The sequence below is a fragment of the Scyliorhinus torazame genome, chromosome 11 (assembly GCF_047496885.1).
Source record: "Scyliorhinus torazame isolate Kashiwa2021f chromosome 11, sScyTor2.1, whole genome shotgun sequence".
Classification (NCBI taxonomy): domain Eukaryota; kingdom Metazoa; phylum Chordata; class Chondrichthyes; order Carcharhiniformes; family Scyliorhinidae; genus Scyliorhinus; species Scyliorhinus torazame.
The window spans coordinates 59,100,233-59,119,382 of record NC_092717.1 but is presented as its reverse complement, the minus strand read 5'-3'; the positions used below and the strand labels follow the sequence as shown (position 1 = coordinate 59,119,382).

Here is a 19,150-nt window from a genome sequence, read left to right as displayed (position 1 = left end):
AAGCTGCAGTGCTGGGCTGAGAGGTGGCAAATGGAGTTTAATGTAGAGAAGTGTGAGGTGATTCACTTTGGAAGGAAAAACAGGAATGTGGAATATTTGGCTAATGGAAAAGTTCTTGAAAGTGTGGATGAGCAGAGGGATCTAGGTGTCCATGTACATAGATCCCTGAAAGTTTCCACCCAGGTTGATAGGGTGGTGAAGAAGGCCTATGGAGTGTTGGCCTTTATTGGTAGAGGGATTGAGTTCCGGAGTCAGGAGGTCATGTTGCAGCTGTACAGAACTCTGGTACGGCCGCATTTGGAGTATTGCGTACAGTTCTGGTCACCGCATTATAGGAAGGACGTGGAGGCTTTGGAACGGGTGCAGAGGAGATTTACCAGGATGTTGCCTGGTATGGAGGGAAAATCTTATGAGGAAAGGCTGATGGACTTGAGGTTGTTTTCGTTAGAGAGAAGAAGGTTAAGAGGAGACTTAATAGAGGCATACAAAATGATCAGAGGGTTAGATAGGGTGGACAGTGAGAGCCTTCTCCCGCGGATGGAAATGGCTAGCACGAGGGGACATAGCTTTAAACTGAGGGGTAATAGATATAGGACAGAGGTCAGGGGTAGGTTCTTTACGCAAAGAGTAGTGAGGCCGTGGAATGCCCTACCTGCTACAGTAGTGAACTCGCCAACATTGAGGGCATTTAAAAGTTTATTGGATAAACATATGGATGATAATGGTATAGTGTAGGTTAGATGGCTTTTGTTTCGGTGCAACATCGTGGGCCGAAGGGCCTGTACTGCGCTGTATTGTTCTATGTTCTATGTTCTATATTCCGGCGCCTGTTCGGGGAGGCTGATACGGGAATTGAACCGTGCTGCTGGCCTGCCTTGGTCTGCTTTCAAAGCCAGCGATTTAGCCCTGCGCTAAACAGCCCCTAAACATGGTCATAATCCAACAAGCTGACTCAGAAGAGATAGTACTGTGTTAAGAGGATAAATAAGTTACCTGAGTTTAGTGGTGTTGATCAGGTAAAGTTTTGTCTGATACTGCACCAGTGCCCACTGGGGATTCACACAACCTACAAATGAATGATTCTGCAGCATATCTTGTAGGCCTTTGAAACAAATAACAAAGAGAATTAGTGCCCTGACCACAATAATGGCATCTTATTGCAAGAGTAGAGCAAACAGCATTTCAAATGTATTTGGAGTTTTGTCACTGCATTGGCCCAAGTTTCATTCACTATCACCCAATCATAACGACTGGATGACGCCTCGGTAGTTGTGACTGTAAGTGATGGCAATGGGTACAAGACCGACAAGCATCAACATCTGCCTCTCCCCTAGCTCTTTTCTGGCAGCAGCGTGTCTAATAGCTGATTCCTCTACCTGTGTGGTTTTGACTGTTGACCTCTTCCCGCAGGCTGAGAACACTGGTTAGGTTAATAATTCGCCTCTTTGGAAGATGGGCAGCTGTCATATCACGACTGGAGTTCACTTCCTTTGCCTCACCTGGTGAATCTGCCCTCAACCGTTTCCTAACAGCAAACAAGATTATGTCTTATGTAAATATCAAATTACAACAGATTGTTACAGGGTCATTTTTTGCAAACGCATTTACTCCATTTTTCTCGCCATTCATTCAATTGCAGATTACTTTTAAATCTCTTCTATATCTAACTTGCTACTGGACGCAACAAGAAAGAAATGGGAGGAAGGACCTGGGGATTGAAATAGGGTGGGGAGTTTGGAGCGAAGCACTGCACAAGGTCAACTCCACCTCCACGTGCGCAAGGCTCAGCCTGACGCAACTAAAAGTGGTACATAGAGCCCACTTAACAAGAACCCGTACGAGTAGGTTCTTTCCGGAGGTGGAGGATAGATGTGAACGGTGCCAAGGAGGCCCGGCCAACCACGCCCACATGTTCTGGTCTTGCCGCAGACTTGCGGGGTACTGGACAGCCTTCTTCGAGGCAATGTCCAAAGTGGTGGGGATGAGGGTGGAGCCATGCCCAAAAGTGGCGGTCTTCGGGGTATCAGACCAGCCAGATCTATTCCTGGGGAGGAGGGCGGACGCCCTTGCCTCCCTGGTCGCCTGCCGTAGAATCCTGTTCGGCTGGCGGTCAGCAACACCACCCAAAGCTGCAGACTGGCTGTCCGACCCCTCAGGATCTCTCCAAATGGAGAAAATAAAATTCGCCATCCAAGGGTCAGACGACGGCTTCCACAGAACATGGGAGCCATTCACCCATTTGTTCCGGGACCGGTTTGTGGCCAACAAACAAGCAGAAGAATAGCCAGGTAGCCAAGAATCAGGCGCAAGTAGCTGAGGGAGGGATAGACCGGGGGACAGGGGGGATAGCAGCTAAACCTAAGAGAAAAGAAAGGCAAACAACAGAAAAAGGGGAGGGGGGGGCGTAAGAGGACAGGGAACAATAGAGGTGAACCAGTGAGGTGGGGGGGGGGGGGGGCAAGGGAATGACAGCCGGAAGGAGCGCACTGGATACAATAACAAACTTGGCATCTACAGGAGCAGAGAACAAGGAAAATCCGGGCAAAAGACGGGACGAACGGCTGAAGCGGAGGTGATAGCGAGACAACAGCAGCGAAAACCGTCCGGGAGAAGCAAGCGACAAGAACCAAAAACAGATCCATTTGCGTATTGCCCTCTGTATTTGTTCCCCCCGCTCCCCCCAAACAGATGCCTACTTATGTGCTAAAAACAGTACTGCCAGTTGTACAGAGCTAGCACATAATACCCTACCAGTTATTTTATTCTAACTTTTTTTTAAATTATTGGTTGTTTTGTTTTCTGTGCGTGTTCCCTTCCCTTCTATGTGTATATATATATATATATATATTCTATTTTGTGTACATAACGGTAAATATACTTTATTAAAAAACATTTATAAAAAAAAAAAATGTAATGCACCCAGTTCCAGGACTTTGACCCAGCGACAGAGAAGGAACGGTGATATATCTCAGAGTCAACGTAGTGAGCGGTTTGGAGGGGAACTTCCAAGTGACGGTGTTCCCATTCATCTGCTGCCCCTGTCCTTTTAAGTGGTAGAGGTCGCAAGTTTGGAAGGTGCTGTCGAAGCAGCCTTGGTCAGCTGCCGCAGTGTACCCTGTAGATGTTAAATACAGCTGCTGCTGCACATTGGTGATGAAGTGAGTGGATGTTGAAGGTGGTGGATGGGATGCTAATCAAGTGGCTTCTTAAGTGTTGCTGGAGCTGTACAACCACATCCACCTTCCTTTGTGCTCGGTATGACTAACCAGCGAGAGTTTCACCGATTCCCAATGGTTCTATTTTGCTAGGGCTCCTTGATGCCACAGTCAGTTTAATGCTGCCTTGATGTCAAGGGCAGTCACTCTCACCTTGCCTCTGGAGTTGAGCTCTTTTGTCCATGTTTGGATCGAGGCTGTAATGAGGTCAGCAACGGAGTGCCCCTGGCAGACCCAAATTGAGCACCAGTAAGCAGGTGCTGCTTGCGGGGGGGGGGGGGCACAATGGCAGTGGTTAGCACTGCTGCCTCACAGCTCCAGGGTCTCGGGTGACAGTCTGTGTGGAGTTTGCACTTTCTCCCAGTGTCTGCGTGGGTTTCCTCCGGGTGCTCCGGTTTCCTCCGACAGTCCAAAGATGTGCAGGTTAGGTGGATTGATCATGCTAAATTGCCACGTAGTGTCCAAAAGCTTAGGTGGGGTTACTCGGTTACGGGGATAGGGTGGAGGCATGGGCTTAAGTAGGGTGCTCTTTCCGAGGGCTGGTGCACTCAATGGGCCGAATGGCCTCCTTCTGCACTGTAAATTCTATGATTCAATGATAGCGCTGTCGTCGACCTTTCGCTGATGAGGGAGACTGATGATGCAGTAATTGGCCGGGTTGCATTCCTCCTGCTCTCTGTGGACAGGACATACCTGGGAAATTTTCCACATTGCCAGGTAGGTGCCAGTGTTGGAGCTTCACTGGAACAGTTTGGCTAAAGGCAAGGCTAATTCTGGAGCACAGGTCTTCAGTACTATTGCTACAGAATATTGTGACGGCGCATAGCCGGTGCAGTGTCCAGTGCCTATGGCTGTTTCTAGATATCACATGGAGCGAATCAAATTGCTGAAGCCTGCATCGGAGATGCTGGGAGTCTGAGGCCAAGATGGTTCGCTCACTCGGCACTTCCGGCTGAAAATTGTTGCAAATGCTTCCGTTTTCCCTTGCATCGATGTGTTGGCCTCCTCCATCATGGAGGATGGGGATATTTGTGGAGACGACTCCTCCGGCGAGTTGTTGAACTGTCCACCACCATTCGCAACTGGATATAGCAACGCCCCCAACCCCCTCATGCACATTCTCTACACACTAGATTGCACATAGGCAATCCCCAAAGAATTTAACAGAAGAATATTCAGAAATTCAAGAGCTTTCTGCCTTGACCACTTCCATTTACCTGGATGGGGCATTGGATGAGTCATCACTGCAAGGATGTAAAGATTTCTGGAGTGTCATGCTCGAGCTCCCAGATTTTTCCACAGCTAGTAAGTCAAAGTCACTTAAGTCCTCCATCTCAGAATCCTGATTCCTAGTTCCTCCATCAGCAGAAATAGTGGTGGGTGGTCCCTCTAGTGGTTTGTTGATTGGTTGAAGGAAGGCATCCATCTTCTGTTCCTTGGAGTCTGTCCGTACCATCTGGTGGGCATATGGTTTGTCAAGGGAACCCGGAGCTGAAGGTTTGACAAAGTCACTGGAGGATATGGCTGGGCCTGGCAGTAAAGTCTAAGAAGATTGAAAGAGAAATTTCCATTACATTCTAAATATGTACAAAATTGAAAATGCTTTTGCATTTATTTTATTGCTGCCACTCTAAAGAAACTGCATAATATACTGCAAATAACTTCCTATATAAAACACTGGAAATAGTGAACACAATGTGTTGTATTATTAAATGTTTCTAATAACTGTTGGTTTCAAACATCAGTATTAACAACTGTTTTAAATAGGTGATCAATGATCAGAAGATCCAGGTTTGTACTTTTAGTCAACATTTATATTTACCATATTACTCAATTTGAAATGAGTCAAACTGCTAAGGATTTAAGGACTTTACAAGGTAGGGTCGCCACAAGCCAAGACCTCAATGCAGTCGGACTCTTCTGCCTCCCACTGGCCCCAACTCCTCTTTGCTCCCTCCAAGCCTCAAATAGGTCCAGAAAACCAGAACTAGGGGACATAGTAAGAGATCTACCTTTTAATCGAGAGATTAATGGCAGGATTCTCCGTTCCTGGGGCAGGATTCCTGGACGTCCATGACAGCAAAACTGGCGCCGCACCCGGACCAAGTTAGGGTCTGTTAATGTGCTAGCACCAGCACCATGAGAAACACAATCGATTCCAATGAGAAACGGTGCAGGATTCGGCAGATCCGTGATTGACACTCGGGAGGCTGACAAGGTGCAGCTGCATATACACATTTCTCCCCCCACAAACCATCCAAGCAAAAAGATGGCACTGGTTGTGCTGGTGCACGCCCATCCCGTTGATGGGTCGACTGTGGCCAGAGGGCACCTAGTGGGGTGCAGTGTTGGGGACATCCATACGACCTGTGGCCCTAAGTTTACAGTGGGCAGAAGACCCCCGGCCAGCGGCACGACGGTCAGCAAACTATGGCAATGTTGGACACTTTCCGTACCCCCACTCTCTGCCTCAGCGATTTTTAAAAGTACAAGTGAACTGTGCCGTTGAAAATTCCCCCCAGTGGAGGGGGAGTATTGCGGAGGCCCCGGCGATTACCGGGTCAGGCCCGCTAATGATATGCCAACGGCATTTACTGTGTGCGTGCTCTGGAACGCATTGATGCTGCTGTCGAGGTGACAGAGAAATGTGATTTGGCGTGAAACCAGCGCCTGCCACGATTTCGGCATCAAAGCAGATTCTCCGCCCGATCACGTTTCCCATTTTCAGCGTCGGACAACGGAGAATCCTGCCCCAGATTTTTTTTCCTGCTGAGGGTTATTAGTCTGTGGAATTCTCTTCCCAAAAAACAGTGGAGGCTGGGTCATTGAATATATTCAAGGTAGGGTTAAGACAGAGTCACCCATAGTCACCATCAACACACACCGCACCCCCCCCCCCCCCCCAACCCTCCCACCCACCCCAACTAATGGTCGATGTTATCCAGTTCTTGAAAGTGCATGATGAATAATGTCCATGAATTGTAGAACCCCTCCATCCTTCCCCTCAGTTCAAACTTAACCTTCTCAAGAGTCAAGAATTCCAACAAGTCCCCCTGCCACGCCAGGGCACAGGGTGGAGAGGTTGCTCTCCATCCCATCAGGATCCGCCTTCGGGCAATCAATGAGGCGAAGGCTACATCTGCCTCCGCACCCGTTTCCAACCCTGGCGTGTCCGATACCCCGAATATGACCACCCGGGGGCCCGGGTCCAGTTTCACATGCACCACTTTAGAAATTACCCTAAAATCCTCCTTCCGGTAATCCTCTGGCTTTGTAGGACCAAAACATATGAACGTGATTAGCGCGCGCCCCCCCCCCCCCCCCCCCCCCCCCCCCCCCCCGCCCCGCAACGTTCACACACATCTTCTACTCCTTCAAAGAATCGGCTCATTCTCGCCCTCGTGAGGTGCGCTCTGCATACCACCTTCAGCTGTACCAGCCCAACCTCATGCACTAGGTGAATACAGTTCTGCTGTCAATGGTAGGCCACCATGCCTCATGGTTGTCCAGTTGTGAGCTTCTAGATGTGTTCTGATTCTATTCCATTCAGTACAGAGTAGTGCCAGATGGCACAATAGAGGGTACCTTTAATGTGAATATAGAACTTTATCGCTGCATGGACAGTGAGCTTATCACTCCAACCAATGCTGTCATGGACAGATGCATCTGGTGAGCAAGAGATCAAGATGTAGATGAGAAGAGAGAGTTGGAGCAGGTGAACAATCGTCCACTGGCCATACTCTAATTTTGAATTTGAAGGTTTCACAGCTCAAAGAGCCGTGAGAGACCCAGGCTCCACAGGAAGGGAAAAGGGAAAAACAGTTTACTTAACATGTACATGAGCTGTTAAGTGAGGACATCAATCACTGTTAATAAACTGGATATTCAATGTTCCACTATGTAATGCTCAGCCATGTTCTCACTGAATGGTAGAACAGGCTTGAGGGGCTAAATGGCTTACTTCTGTTCCTGTTCCTTCAATGAAATGGCAAACTGTTATGAGTGGGAATTCCTGTTGCCCATTTTCTTTTGCCAGCTGGTAAACAGTTCAAAGAAAATTGACTTGAGATTTCTTTGTAAGGAATTAGTGTAATCTAATGTTGCAGATTGTGCCCAAGCAGCAATTTTTGAAAAAGAATTTCACTCATCATGTCCTACAGATGCCCCAAACTGCTTTGCAATGAATTACAGTCTGAAATGCAACAGTGGGTTTTTGTAGGCAAATGGGAGTTTCATTACAAAATTCAAACAAAAATAATAGCTTAAAAGAAGCTCATCTGTGTAAAGGGGGAAATCGCCTCAAGTAAGGCCATTACTGGAGAGGTCAATTACTGGTGGGAACTGGATACTTGTTCAAACTGTAGCTGATTCCCAATAATTAAAAATGGACAAACAGCTTATGGTGGCGATTTTCTTTTGTTACTCATGGGTAAATTTCACTCGTTTCTGTTTTCACTGGTTGGACAATCTAGCACAGGAGTCAGTGTCCCAATTGATTCATTCATTAAATCAATAATTGGAAAATTAATACTGCCATAAATCAGGTATGCTGCACCCAAAATCCTGAATCACACAATGGGATGATGTACAAACGAAGTGTATACCAGGAAGGAGAAAAAAAAACCCAGTGCATTGAAGGTTCCGTGAATAACTAGGGATATTAGATTAGATTTGAAACCAAACAAAGCAGTATTCACCAATTACGGGGGATGGGGGGGGGAGACAACAAAACAAAACCCAACAAATACTGAGATTCAAGGACACATACAATAATGGAAAATAGAAAGGCTTATAATGTGGTAGGAAAGAAAATGAATGAAGACCACATAAAACAAGGGCATACGTGTATTAGGAGCACAGCGAGGGTAGGGCTAGGGTCATTCACTAAGAAGCAAACTTTAGAGAAGGAGGGAATAGTAGAGATAAAACTGTTTTTAAGATGAGTCCAAAAAGATAATTAAAAACATTGTAGAGGCATGGGGAGTCAGGAGAGTGGAACAAGCTGAGTGAGTTCTGAAGAGAAACACCAGTAGTTCGAACAACCCGTTTCTGAGCTGGAACTCTCTACCATTCAAACAGCATAAAACGAGGAAGATTGTGAATGATTTTAATAAAAACCTGCTCAGCGACAATAATTTCATGCCCCCACTAGAATTATATATTAAAGGAAACCTGACCATGTTTATTTTGAAAGCGGTTGTAAGCACAATACTGACCTGAGTGAAGTAGGTTCTAGAAGAGTTGGAACCAAGCAGCGTACTCTCAACATGCTGCTGCACACTCTCAATGATACTATCCTCATGCAGAAAGTGTACTTCATGCTTTGTGGGATGAACATTAACGTCAACATTCTGTGGCAATATTTCAAGGCTTAAAGAAAAGTAAAACAGTCCTAAATATTGAAAATACAACAAAAATAACCGATCAGAATGTACCCATAATCTACCACATTTACCTCAGATACAGGAACGGGTGTGTATTTTTGGGAAGGTAGGCTGCATAAACAGCTTCAATTGCTTTCCGTAGAGCACTGGATTCCACCAAACGATCTTTAAAACAAGGGAAAGAACAATTAGATGTGAGGAGTCAACAGTAGGTACTATATTTGAATATTTAAACTATGGCAGAACTACATTCAACTGCAGCAAGGATACACAGGATCTCAACATGATCAGACTACATGTTGGTCTGGTGTCTGGAGATGGAAGCCAGCCTGGAACAGGCACCAATCACTTTCATGTAAATAGGTAGGAGATTCAAGAAACCTGGGTAAAACCTTTCCTTGGTCAAAATGACCAGAAAGATTATTTTACCATATGTGCTCCAGGCAGTGAGCCAGGAGGAGTTCCCAGTGGATAGGGCAAGGTGGAATTCACACACCTCATGTTGGTTAAGAGGCAGTTTGAACGATGGAAAATAGACAAGAAACAGCTTACAAATCTCAAGGAAGGACATTTAGAACACCCTCAATAAAAATCCTTTCGAAAACTGCAGGTAAACAGGAAGTGAATCTTTCCTGGAAAAGTTGGCGAATCTCCTCTAACTGCGTCCGACGCCACAACATCCTTCCTCAAATAAGGGGACCAAAACTGGACACAATACTCCAGATGTGGTCTCACCAATACCCTATACACCTCCCTACTTGTATACTCCAGTTCTTTGGCAATAAATGCTAAAATTCCATTTGCCTTTTTTATTGCATGCTCTACTGGCTGGCTTCCATCTCCAGACACCAGACCAACATGTAGTCTGATCATGTTGAGATCCTGTAGCTTTCTGCGATTCACGAACAAAGACACCTAGATCCCTCTGCCCAGACGTATTTTGAATCTGAATCATAGAATTTACAGTTCAGAAGGGGGCCATTCGGCCCATCGAGTCTGCACCGGCTCTTGGAAAGAGCACCCTACGCAAGCCCACACCTCCACCCTACCCCCATAACCCCACCCAACACGAAGGGCAATTTTGGACACTAAGGGCAATTTATCATGGCCAATCCACCTAACCTGCACATCTTTGGACTGTGGGAGGAAACTGGAGCACCCGGAGGAAACCCACGCACACACGGGGAGAAGGTGCAAACTCCACACAGACAAGTGGCCCAAGCCGGGAATCGAACCCGGGACCCTGGAGCTGTGAAGCAATTGTGCGAAGCACTATGCTACCGTACTGCCCCATTTCCATAATAATCTGCTTTCCATTTCGATAATTTGCCTTTCTATTTTTTCAGCCAAAATGGCTAACCTGGATTTTGTTTAGTTTCACGTGTGCCGAGGTAGAGTGAAAAGTATTTTTCTGCGAGCAGCTCAACAGATCATGAAGTACATGAAAATAAAATAAAAGAAATACATAATAGGGCAACACAAGGTACATAATGCAACTACATAAACACCGGCATCGGGTGAAGCATGCTCGGGTGTAGTGTTAATCAGATCAGTCCATAAGAGGGTCATATATGGGGCTGGTTTAGCACAGTCGGCTAAACAGCTGGCTTGTAATGCAGAACAATGCCAGCAGCACGGCTTCAATTCCAGTACCGGCCTCCCCGAACAGGCGCCGGAATGTGGCGACTAGGGGCTTTTCACAGTAACTTCATTGAAGCCTACTTGTGACAATAAGAGATTATTATTATTTAGGAGTATGGTAACAGCAGGGAAGCTGTTTTTGAGTCTGTTCGTGCGGGTTCTCAGACTTTTGTCTCTCCTGCCCGATGGAAGAAGTTGGAAGAGTGAGTAATCCGGGTGGGAGAGGTCTATGATTATGCTGCCCGCTTTCCCCAGGCAGCGGGAAGTGTAGATGGAGTGAATTGATCGGAGGCAGGTTTGTGTGATGGACTGGGCTGTGTTCACGACTCTGAGGATTTTTGCGGTCCTGGGCCGAGCAGTTGCCATACCAGGCTGTGATGGGGCCAGATAGGATGCTTTCTATGGTGCATCTCTAAAAGTTGGCAAGAGATAATGTGGACATGCCGAATTTCCTTAGTTTCCTGAGAAAGTATAGGTGTTGTTGTGCTTTCTTGGTGGTAGCGTCGACGTGGGTGGATCAGGACAGATTTTTGGAGATGTGTACCCACGGGAATTTGAAGCTGCTAACCATCTCCACCTCGGCCCCGTTGATGCTGTCAGGGGTGTACACAGTGCTTCACCACTCCACTAGACTCTGTATCGCCCTCCTGTAGTCTGACTTGTCGTTATTCGAGATCCGGCCCACTATGGTCGTATCGTCATCAAACTTGTAGATGGAGTTGGATACAAGTGTAGTAGGGGGCTAAGTACACAGCCTTGCTGGGCCCCGACTATTGTGGAGGTGGTGTTGTTGTTTATTCTTACGGACTATGGTCTGTGGGTCAGAAAGTTGAGGATCCAGTTGCAGAGTGAGGAGCCAAGTCCGAGGTTTTGGAGCTTTGATATGAACTTGGCTGGGATTATGCACTGTAAATTCTATGATTTTATGATTACTGCTTTGGAGTTGCTGCTTTTCAATCTCTTTCCTATCTCCTTAAAATCTGCTTTCAGGATCTCCTGCCCTTTCATACCCAAGTCATTGGTACCAATGTGAACCACAACCTCTGGCTGATCTCTTACCAATCCCAAAAGAAAATCCTGCAGTTGCTCCGTGACATCCTTGACCATAACACCAGGGATGCAACATACCATCCTCATCCTAGACTCACATCTATAGCCACAGAAGTGCCTGTCTGTTCCTCCAACTAACTAATGCCCTATCACTATTGTTCATCCCTATTCTTCCTTCCCTCGTGCACATCTGAGCCGTACGTGGTGTCAGGAACTTTGCTCTGACTGCACTCATCCGAGCAACCAACCGCAGCAACTAAAATGGTAAACTGATTAGTGAACAGGGCGACCTGCGCTACCTGCCAGGTTCTCTTGGACTGTCCGGTGGTCACCTTTCTGCCTCCATGCTTTTAGCCTGTGGTGTGACAACCTCTTGGAATGCCCTATCCATGAAGCTCTCAGCCTTGCATAGGTACCACAGTGATTGCAGCTGGTGACTCGTCCTGCGCATGTAGTAGTGTAGGTCACTGGCAGCTTCCAGGGCTTCCCACATACTACAGGGCACACATTCCCAGCAACTGGGCTGTCCTGCCATGTCTTAAATTGCACTTCAATTACGTGGCTTTGATTTTACTTTGGTTTGCTTATATTAACTTGATTTGGCCTCATAAAACTTACAACTATTGATAAATCTTACTAGTACTGATAAAACTGACAAATACTTAACATTTTACAAACTGCAATAAATTTTAATTGAAATTCCTCTTTCCTCTATGCACCAAATTCCCATGTAAACCTCATTCATTAGGGTCTCTGTTCATTCAAACATAGTTTCCTGTCTCCTCTTACGGCCCTTACTCTGCTTCTGTTATGGCAAATCATATAGCTAGAGTGGTAACAAAGGCTGTAAACTAAAGAGTGGGAGCAAGAGATCACATTGAGGGAGCATGTGGAAAAATGAAGGAAAAGGATAAGGCTCGAGAGCAAGGTAAGAATAAGGGTAATGGCAAAACAGTGTGGCAGAAGGGACAGAGGTACAAATTTAAAAGTGCCACAGCAAATAAGGCCAGAATTTGCAAATGCGAACTAAAGAACTAAAGACTCGCTATCTGAATGTCCGTAACATTACTAGGCTCAACGACTCTCCTTTGGATTGATCTGTTCCCTGTAAGAACACTATTCAAGACGCCCTATGCTGCTCTTGTTTGGCCTTGTTCCGCACTGTAACCAATCACTATTTGTTGATGCACCACTGCCAATGTACTCTGTCGATAATTCTTTTGTCTACTATGTACGTACTGTGTTCGTTCCCTTGGCCGCAGAAAAATACTTTTCACTACTTCGGTACATGTGACAATAAATATCAATCAACCATTACTAATACAGCAGATTAAATAAAAACAAAAAATTATAGGTGTTGGAAATCTAAAATAACAGCAGCTGGTCTTTAGAACATAGAACATACAATGCAGAATGAGGTCATTCGGCCCATCGAGTCTGCACTGACCCACATAAGCCCTCACTTCCATCCTATCCCCATAACCAATAACCCCATCTAACCTTTTTGGCCACTAAGGGCAATTTAGCATGGCCAATCCACCTAAACTGCACGTCTTTTGTAGCCATCTAAGATGGCCACCTGCAAAGGACCACGGGAATTATGGACAACCCAGGACTGTAGAAGTCAGCTATTTTCTATAGGTAAAAGATAGCTATTTAGCATTAAGCCCTAGTCTATTAAATACCATTTTAAAATTCACTCATAACCTCAGGTCATTTCAAAACACACATTCAGCATTTCAGAACAGAGCTGCAAACAGAGCACAGAACAGCAGAATTCCTATGCAGCTAACAAATACAATTCTAAGACAAAGTAACCCAAGGACAAGGCAAGCTCCATGGCAACAGCACAGAAACCATTGTCCTAACAAGCAGGTTTATGCGATAAGGAAGCCGAATCGCATTCCATAGCTCATACAAGAATACATTTTAGGTTAATGTTGCCTATTAATGAGTGACAACTAACCCTCAAATCAAACTCATTTGATGTTAATGGAATTATTAGAGAATAAGACTTTAAATGACTCAATTGTAATCAATAGGAACAAATAAAACAGGTTCTTATTTGCACCTGTGAAGTTCTAACTCAAATTTCTACTGAGCTTTAGTGATCACAAAGTGCCGCAAAAACCGCATGGTAGATCTAACAACTTGGCGTAGTTCGGCAAAAGGGGAGGAGCTCTGAGACGAGATCGGACTAAATCGGAAAGGTTCGGAACGTTCGGGAAGAATCGGAGGCCGAGGAGGACGGAAGATCCAAGGACAAACGGCTAGACTAGGATAAGAAACATATTTTTCACCCATTAAAAGTCTTAAAGCCGCATCAATCAGTGCTTCGTCCCCTGGAAAGGACATTTTTACAGACTGTGTTAAATCAATCAGGTGCCGGTTGTTGAGACTAAAATAAAACGGGGCTGAAAGAATAGTCACGATAGTGTACACAGATAACAAGGACACAGACAGATACAGAGCCTATGTGTATCTGAAACACAGGTAACCAGACCTGATCGAAACCCCCACTCGTTTGCATTTTAATGGCCCATTTTCCCAGGACAATAGAACTCCAATCAAGCAACCGGTACAGCCACAGACTGATCGGCGCCACTCCCCTTACTCAGAAAGCCCAACTGCCAAGGTCAATGGCCGTTAAGGACCCGCCCAGCTACCAAGGCACCCGCCCCTTTATTGGCCGAAATCGAAGACAGTGATCAGAGCGTTGTCGAACTATTGGGTCCAAGGTTAAGGACCGCCCCAAAGAGAGCGAAATTCCAGAGGGATAAAAGAGAGCACAGCCATGTGTTCGGTCTCTTTTGGATCCAGCCTGTGCCAACCCAATTGTAGCAGGAACAGCCAGCCAAGTTCAAGACCAACAATCGCTACCTGATGGATGAGCCCAGCAGAGACACTTTCTTTGAACCAGCCAAGTGAAATCCAGATAAAGGCCTTATCCATTTGCACAGTGCCGGTCGCCCTGAAGTTAAGTATAGGTTATTGTAGCTGACAGGTGTAGTTTAACTCGTAGTAGATATTGTGTTTGAGATAACTCGTGTGTGTAAATAAACCATCTTTTGAACTAACTAACTGGTTGTGTGGTCATTTGATCAATATAAGGGAAGGTTTGTGGTTCACTAAGATAAATAGAAATACCCACCGTATTGGCGACGCTGTTGGGACCGAAACAGAAACATTATTGGCGTCACTGGGCGGGAAAAACACCAACATTATTGGCAAACTCTGACGCGACTCGATTAGAAGTGACATTGTCACTCCGCGATAACCCACAAACATTGAATCCAATTGCGAGAAAGAGAAAGAACCACAAGTGCAAGTCCCATATCGACCAAATAACCGAATTTCGGAAGTGTGTACTAACCCACATGCGTACCTAACAGGAAGAGCAAGGTAAACTCGTTAGAATAGTGTACAACTATCGAGGGATTGTGAACCGGAAAATAGCTAAAGCCATACCCGCTGTTCAAATCTCTGCCATATTCCCCTGTCCCAAATTAAAAGTAGATAAAGAGATAAGAGAAGTAATGCCACTAAAGCAATGGAAAGATTGATGAATCCACAGGAACCAGAGGTCGCAGCGACCAACAGAGCAGAGCAATGCCCCATATGGGAGGAAGAGTTAAGGAAATACTTAAAGGGGAAAGGATGGCCCCTTTGGTCGAATTCTTGCGCTAATGATGAGTCAGGTCCAGGAAAGGTAGGTTTTCCCACCGAGTCTGTCCTAAGCGAGGTCCATAAGAAAAATGTAGGGAAAGTCAGAAAGCCGATGGCAATAGTGTCCCGTTTGGAACAGTTGCGAGGCACAGAGGAGGTCGTGAAGACGCTCCATAGGCAGTTAATTGAGAAGGAAGAAAAGAACAAGGGAAACAGTAACGAAAGTGAGAAGATAAATGAGCAACTCCCGGAACAGCTAGCAGCTAAGGATAAGGAAATTACTGACGTAATACGTGCACATCAATCTTGTCTAGTTCACCTTAGTAGCTTCCAGACCCAGTACGATAAAGCCTACCAAGATACACAACGCACAGTCCTGCTAAGAGAGGAAGCAGAACAACAGGTCGCCCAGCTAACTAGCAAATGCGCAGATTTAAAAGCAGCTTTGAGAGCGCTCCACAACTCTATTAAGGAACAGAGGCAGAGTACCGTTGACCATGCCAAATGCCGACAGAAGATAGAAAAGTTACAGTCGCTACTCTCAGTACAAAATGGCTTCAGGTACACTTCGGGCAGGATTTAGATGAGGAAGATGCTCCCGATTGGCAAGAGTTAAACGAAAGCGACCAAAAATACTTAGAGGACACGGGAAATCAAAATCGAGCCCCCACGCCCCAAAAAGGAAAGCACCGGCAGCACATCCCCATTCACAATTTGACACCCATGAATCCGGTTACCACACAACACAAGTCATCGGATCAGGAGGAGCCGGATATCATTTACACCAGCCCACTATCCATAACCCAATTAAGAGAAGCTTGCACGAACATTAGTCCATTCCAGCCCATCACAGACCCGCACAGCTTCTTTGAGGAGGTGCGCCAACAAAAAGTTTTGTACGGCCTAGATGAGAGGGAGGAAGTAAAGCTAATAGTTATGAGCCTTAGCCAGTCCGTAAGGTCAGCTTTGCCAGAACCCCAAAATGTAGCAGGAGGAACTCTACAGGAAATGAAAACAGCCATATTAGATGCCATCGGGTATAACAAAGGAGATTCAGTCAAGGGTTTAAATCACTGCAGGCAAAAGGAGGGAGAACATCCGACCGCATTTGCTGGTCGTCTATGGATTCATTTCATGGCAGTCTACGGACAATTGAACCGTGCACACCTAAATGAGGAGGACACCACTAAATGGTCCCGCACCTTAGTCTCGCATGCCACAGACACTTGTGTAAACTACGACCCCGCAGACCACACACAATGAGGTTTGGGTACTTAAACGACTTTCTGGAGCATGGGAACAAACTCTACACCGACAGACAGATCAGGACGAGATAGAAGCAAACATGTACCCAGTTAGGACGAGCCAGGACCCAGCATGGATAAATGAGGGTAGACACGAGGGACAGCACCCCAGAGCACAGGCACCACGTGTTACATAGGCCACATAGTACATTACGCCAGCGATTGCCGACAAAACCCCCCGAACCATCAACGATACCAACAACCAAACCCCCCACCTAGGAACAATGTTAGGCTCATGCATAATGTTAGCTCCCGTTCAGACGACTTAGCGTTTAACTCCACAGATTGACTGCGTTCGGACTCCCCAACTTGAGTCTGTGACACATGCTGGGACAAATCAGGCAGACCAGTAGTTACAGGCACACTCCGGGGACATCCAGTCAATTTTCTTTGGGACACAGAAGGTTCCCGCACCACTTTAAACTCCTCCACCATGTTTCAACAGGACAAATGGCTCCCCACAGACACAATCACCCTGAGTGGATTCACAGGCCACACGCAACAAGGATATATCACAGCTCCCGTACCCATTCAGATAGGGAACATTAGCACCAAACACCCCATTGTTTTAGTTGACTTACCCCAAACCGCACATTTTAGGCATTGATTTTATGAGCTCCCACAACTTTTTGTTTGACCCAGTAAACAAATGTGTCTGGCAAATGGCTAAAACAGCTAGGGCTCCCGCTACGCTCACAGTAGGGGACTATTGATTTAATCCGTAAACAATTAGTGCAGACCAGACGGTTAGAGGGATCCTCAGGAAACACAAGGCTTCGTTCGCACAACACAAACACGATTGTGGGAAGATCCCAGGTACAGTAAAGATTGCAGGTCCCGATCCAAAGCTACAGAAGCAATACGGTTTCCCACAGCAAGCCGAGGGTGAGATTTCAAAGGTTATTAACAGTTTGTTAGATCAAGGAGTTATTCGACCCGCAGCTTCCACAAATAATGCCCCAATTTGGCCCGTAAAGAAGCCCAATGGTTCATGGCGACTAACGATCGATTACCGAGAACTTAATAATGTAACCCCTTTAGCAGCCCCCACTGTTGCCACGTGTCCCGCGACCATGCTCAAACAGGGAGTACAGGCAAAATATTTCAGTGCTGGACAACAGCAATGGCTTTTGGTCCATCCCGTTAGAAACGGCCTGCTAGTATAAGTTTGTAGTTACGTTTCAAGGGCAGCAGTACACGTGGACATGCCTCCTACAAGGATTCCACAACTCCCCCTCCATTTTCCACCAACAATTGGCCAACGGATTTTATAAATTTTCCCGACCCGAATGCCTAATACAACATGCAGACAATCTGCTCTTGCAACCGGACACAAAAGAGGAACACGTAGAGCTCTTAGCAGAATTACTCGGCCAACTGCAATCAATCGGATGCAAGGTAAACCCCAAAATGGACCAGATTTTAAAGGAAAAGGTTCTTTATTTTGGCACCATCACCACCCACGGGAAGAGAGAAACTGAGCAAAAACGGATCGAGTCCATCGTTAAATTGCCCCTGTCCCAAAATGTCACTGCGCTCCGGTCATTCCTCGGTTTGGTAGGATATTGTAGAAATTATATAGATGGTTTTGCCACCAAAGCAGCCCCACTCTCAAGAGCTCCTTAAAAAGAATGCCCCATGGGAATGGCTTCCGCAGCACACAGACGCCATCGATGTTTAAAACGCACCCTAGGCACAGCCCCCGCTTTACAACTTCCAGCCCCAGACTTGCCTTATGCCATAGAAGTAGCAACCACCGACCGAACCCTATCAACAGTGCTCCTGCAAGAACGCCACGATCACTTCGGACCCGTAGCCTATGCCTCAAGAGTTAGACCCTGTAGAGCAAGGATTTTCAGCCTGCGAACGGCACTTGCTTGCAGTCTTTTGGGCAGTACAGTACTTTGCGTACATCACAGACCTCAACCCAGTCATGATCTTCACCGAGCAGACCCCCCACGCAACTATTACTAGATGGTAGATTAAAGGACGATCAGTCAGCCAAATCAGAGCAGCTCACTGGACACTACTGTTGCAAGGCCGGGACATTACGGTAAAACGCACCAAAACCCATACATTTCTGTCCGATAATCTCCAATATGCAGGGACCCCACATGAGTGCCAGATCATAGCAGCCCAACACCACACAGGACCCTTTATCCCAAAATCACTACACCCAAGAGCAGGCAGTAAGACACAGAATTCCCAAACCACAGGGGATACTTTACAAATTTATGTCGACGGTTCTTCCACAATCGAAAATGGTTAGAATTACTGGTTGTGGAATTTAGGTGGAAGACGCGCAGGGACGCCCACTAGAAGAGATTTCTTTAAAATTGCCCAGCCACCTAGGCTCACAAGCAGCAGAACTCGCAGCCATAATCCATGTAATCCAGCACCTCGACTCATTTCCAACTCCCGCAGACATACACTCCGACAGCCTGTATGTGTGCAACAGCTTAACAGAATTCCTGCCCCTGTGGGAATCTTGAGGCTTTGTTCCAGCCGATGGAAAACCCCTACCCTCTGCCCCGTTGTTAAAGCACATTCTCAAGACAGCCTCAGATCGCACATATGGTATCATTAAAGTAAGAAGCCATTATCGCTCCCCCCCACCCGGTAATGTAAAGGCAGACTAGCCAAGGCAGGATCACGCCATGGTCACTTCTGGCAGTCACTCGAAAGCGAACCGATACACAGTCCAGGTAATCCAGGTTTCCCGGATCAATCCCAAGGCCAAAAAGCAGACGACACCCTCAAACAGGTTTTAGATGGAAACTTCCCAGCCCCCTATGATAAATGGAAGGACGCACCGACTGTACAGGATGGCATAGTTTTAAAAAACGGAATTTATGTGGTCCCAGGACAGAAACCAGCTCATTTACCAATT

At 46.3% G+C, this 19,150-nt stretch overlaps 1 protein-coding gene across 2 annotated transcripts in view; it reads right to left on the bottom strand.

Annotated features, from left to right (window-relative positions):
* The window catches only part of mlh1 (mutL homolog 1, colon cancer, nonpolyposis type 2 (E. coli)), a 124,808-nt gene that overhangs the window by 24,336 nt on the left and 81,322 nt on the right, over positions 1–19,150 (bottom strand). For both annotated transcript variants that reach the window (XM_072467323.1, XM_072467324.1), the window contains exons 10-14: positions 8,671–8,764; positions 8,432–8,585; positions 4,433–4,758; positions 1,377–1,525; positions 994–1,102 (exon numbers count right to left, since the gene is read on the bottom strand). In XM_072467323.1, coding sequence (XP_072323424.1) covers positions 994–1,102; positions 1,377–1,525; positions 4,433–4,758; positions 8,432–8,585; positions 8,671–8,764 — 832 coding nt within the window. The remainder of the gene's footprint in view (positions 1–993; positions 1,103–1,376; positions 1,526–4,432; positions 4,759–8,431; positions 8,586–8,670; positions 8,765–19,150) is intronic.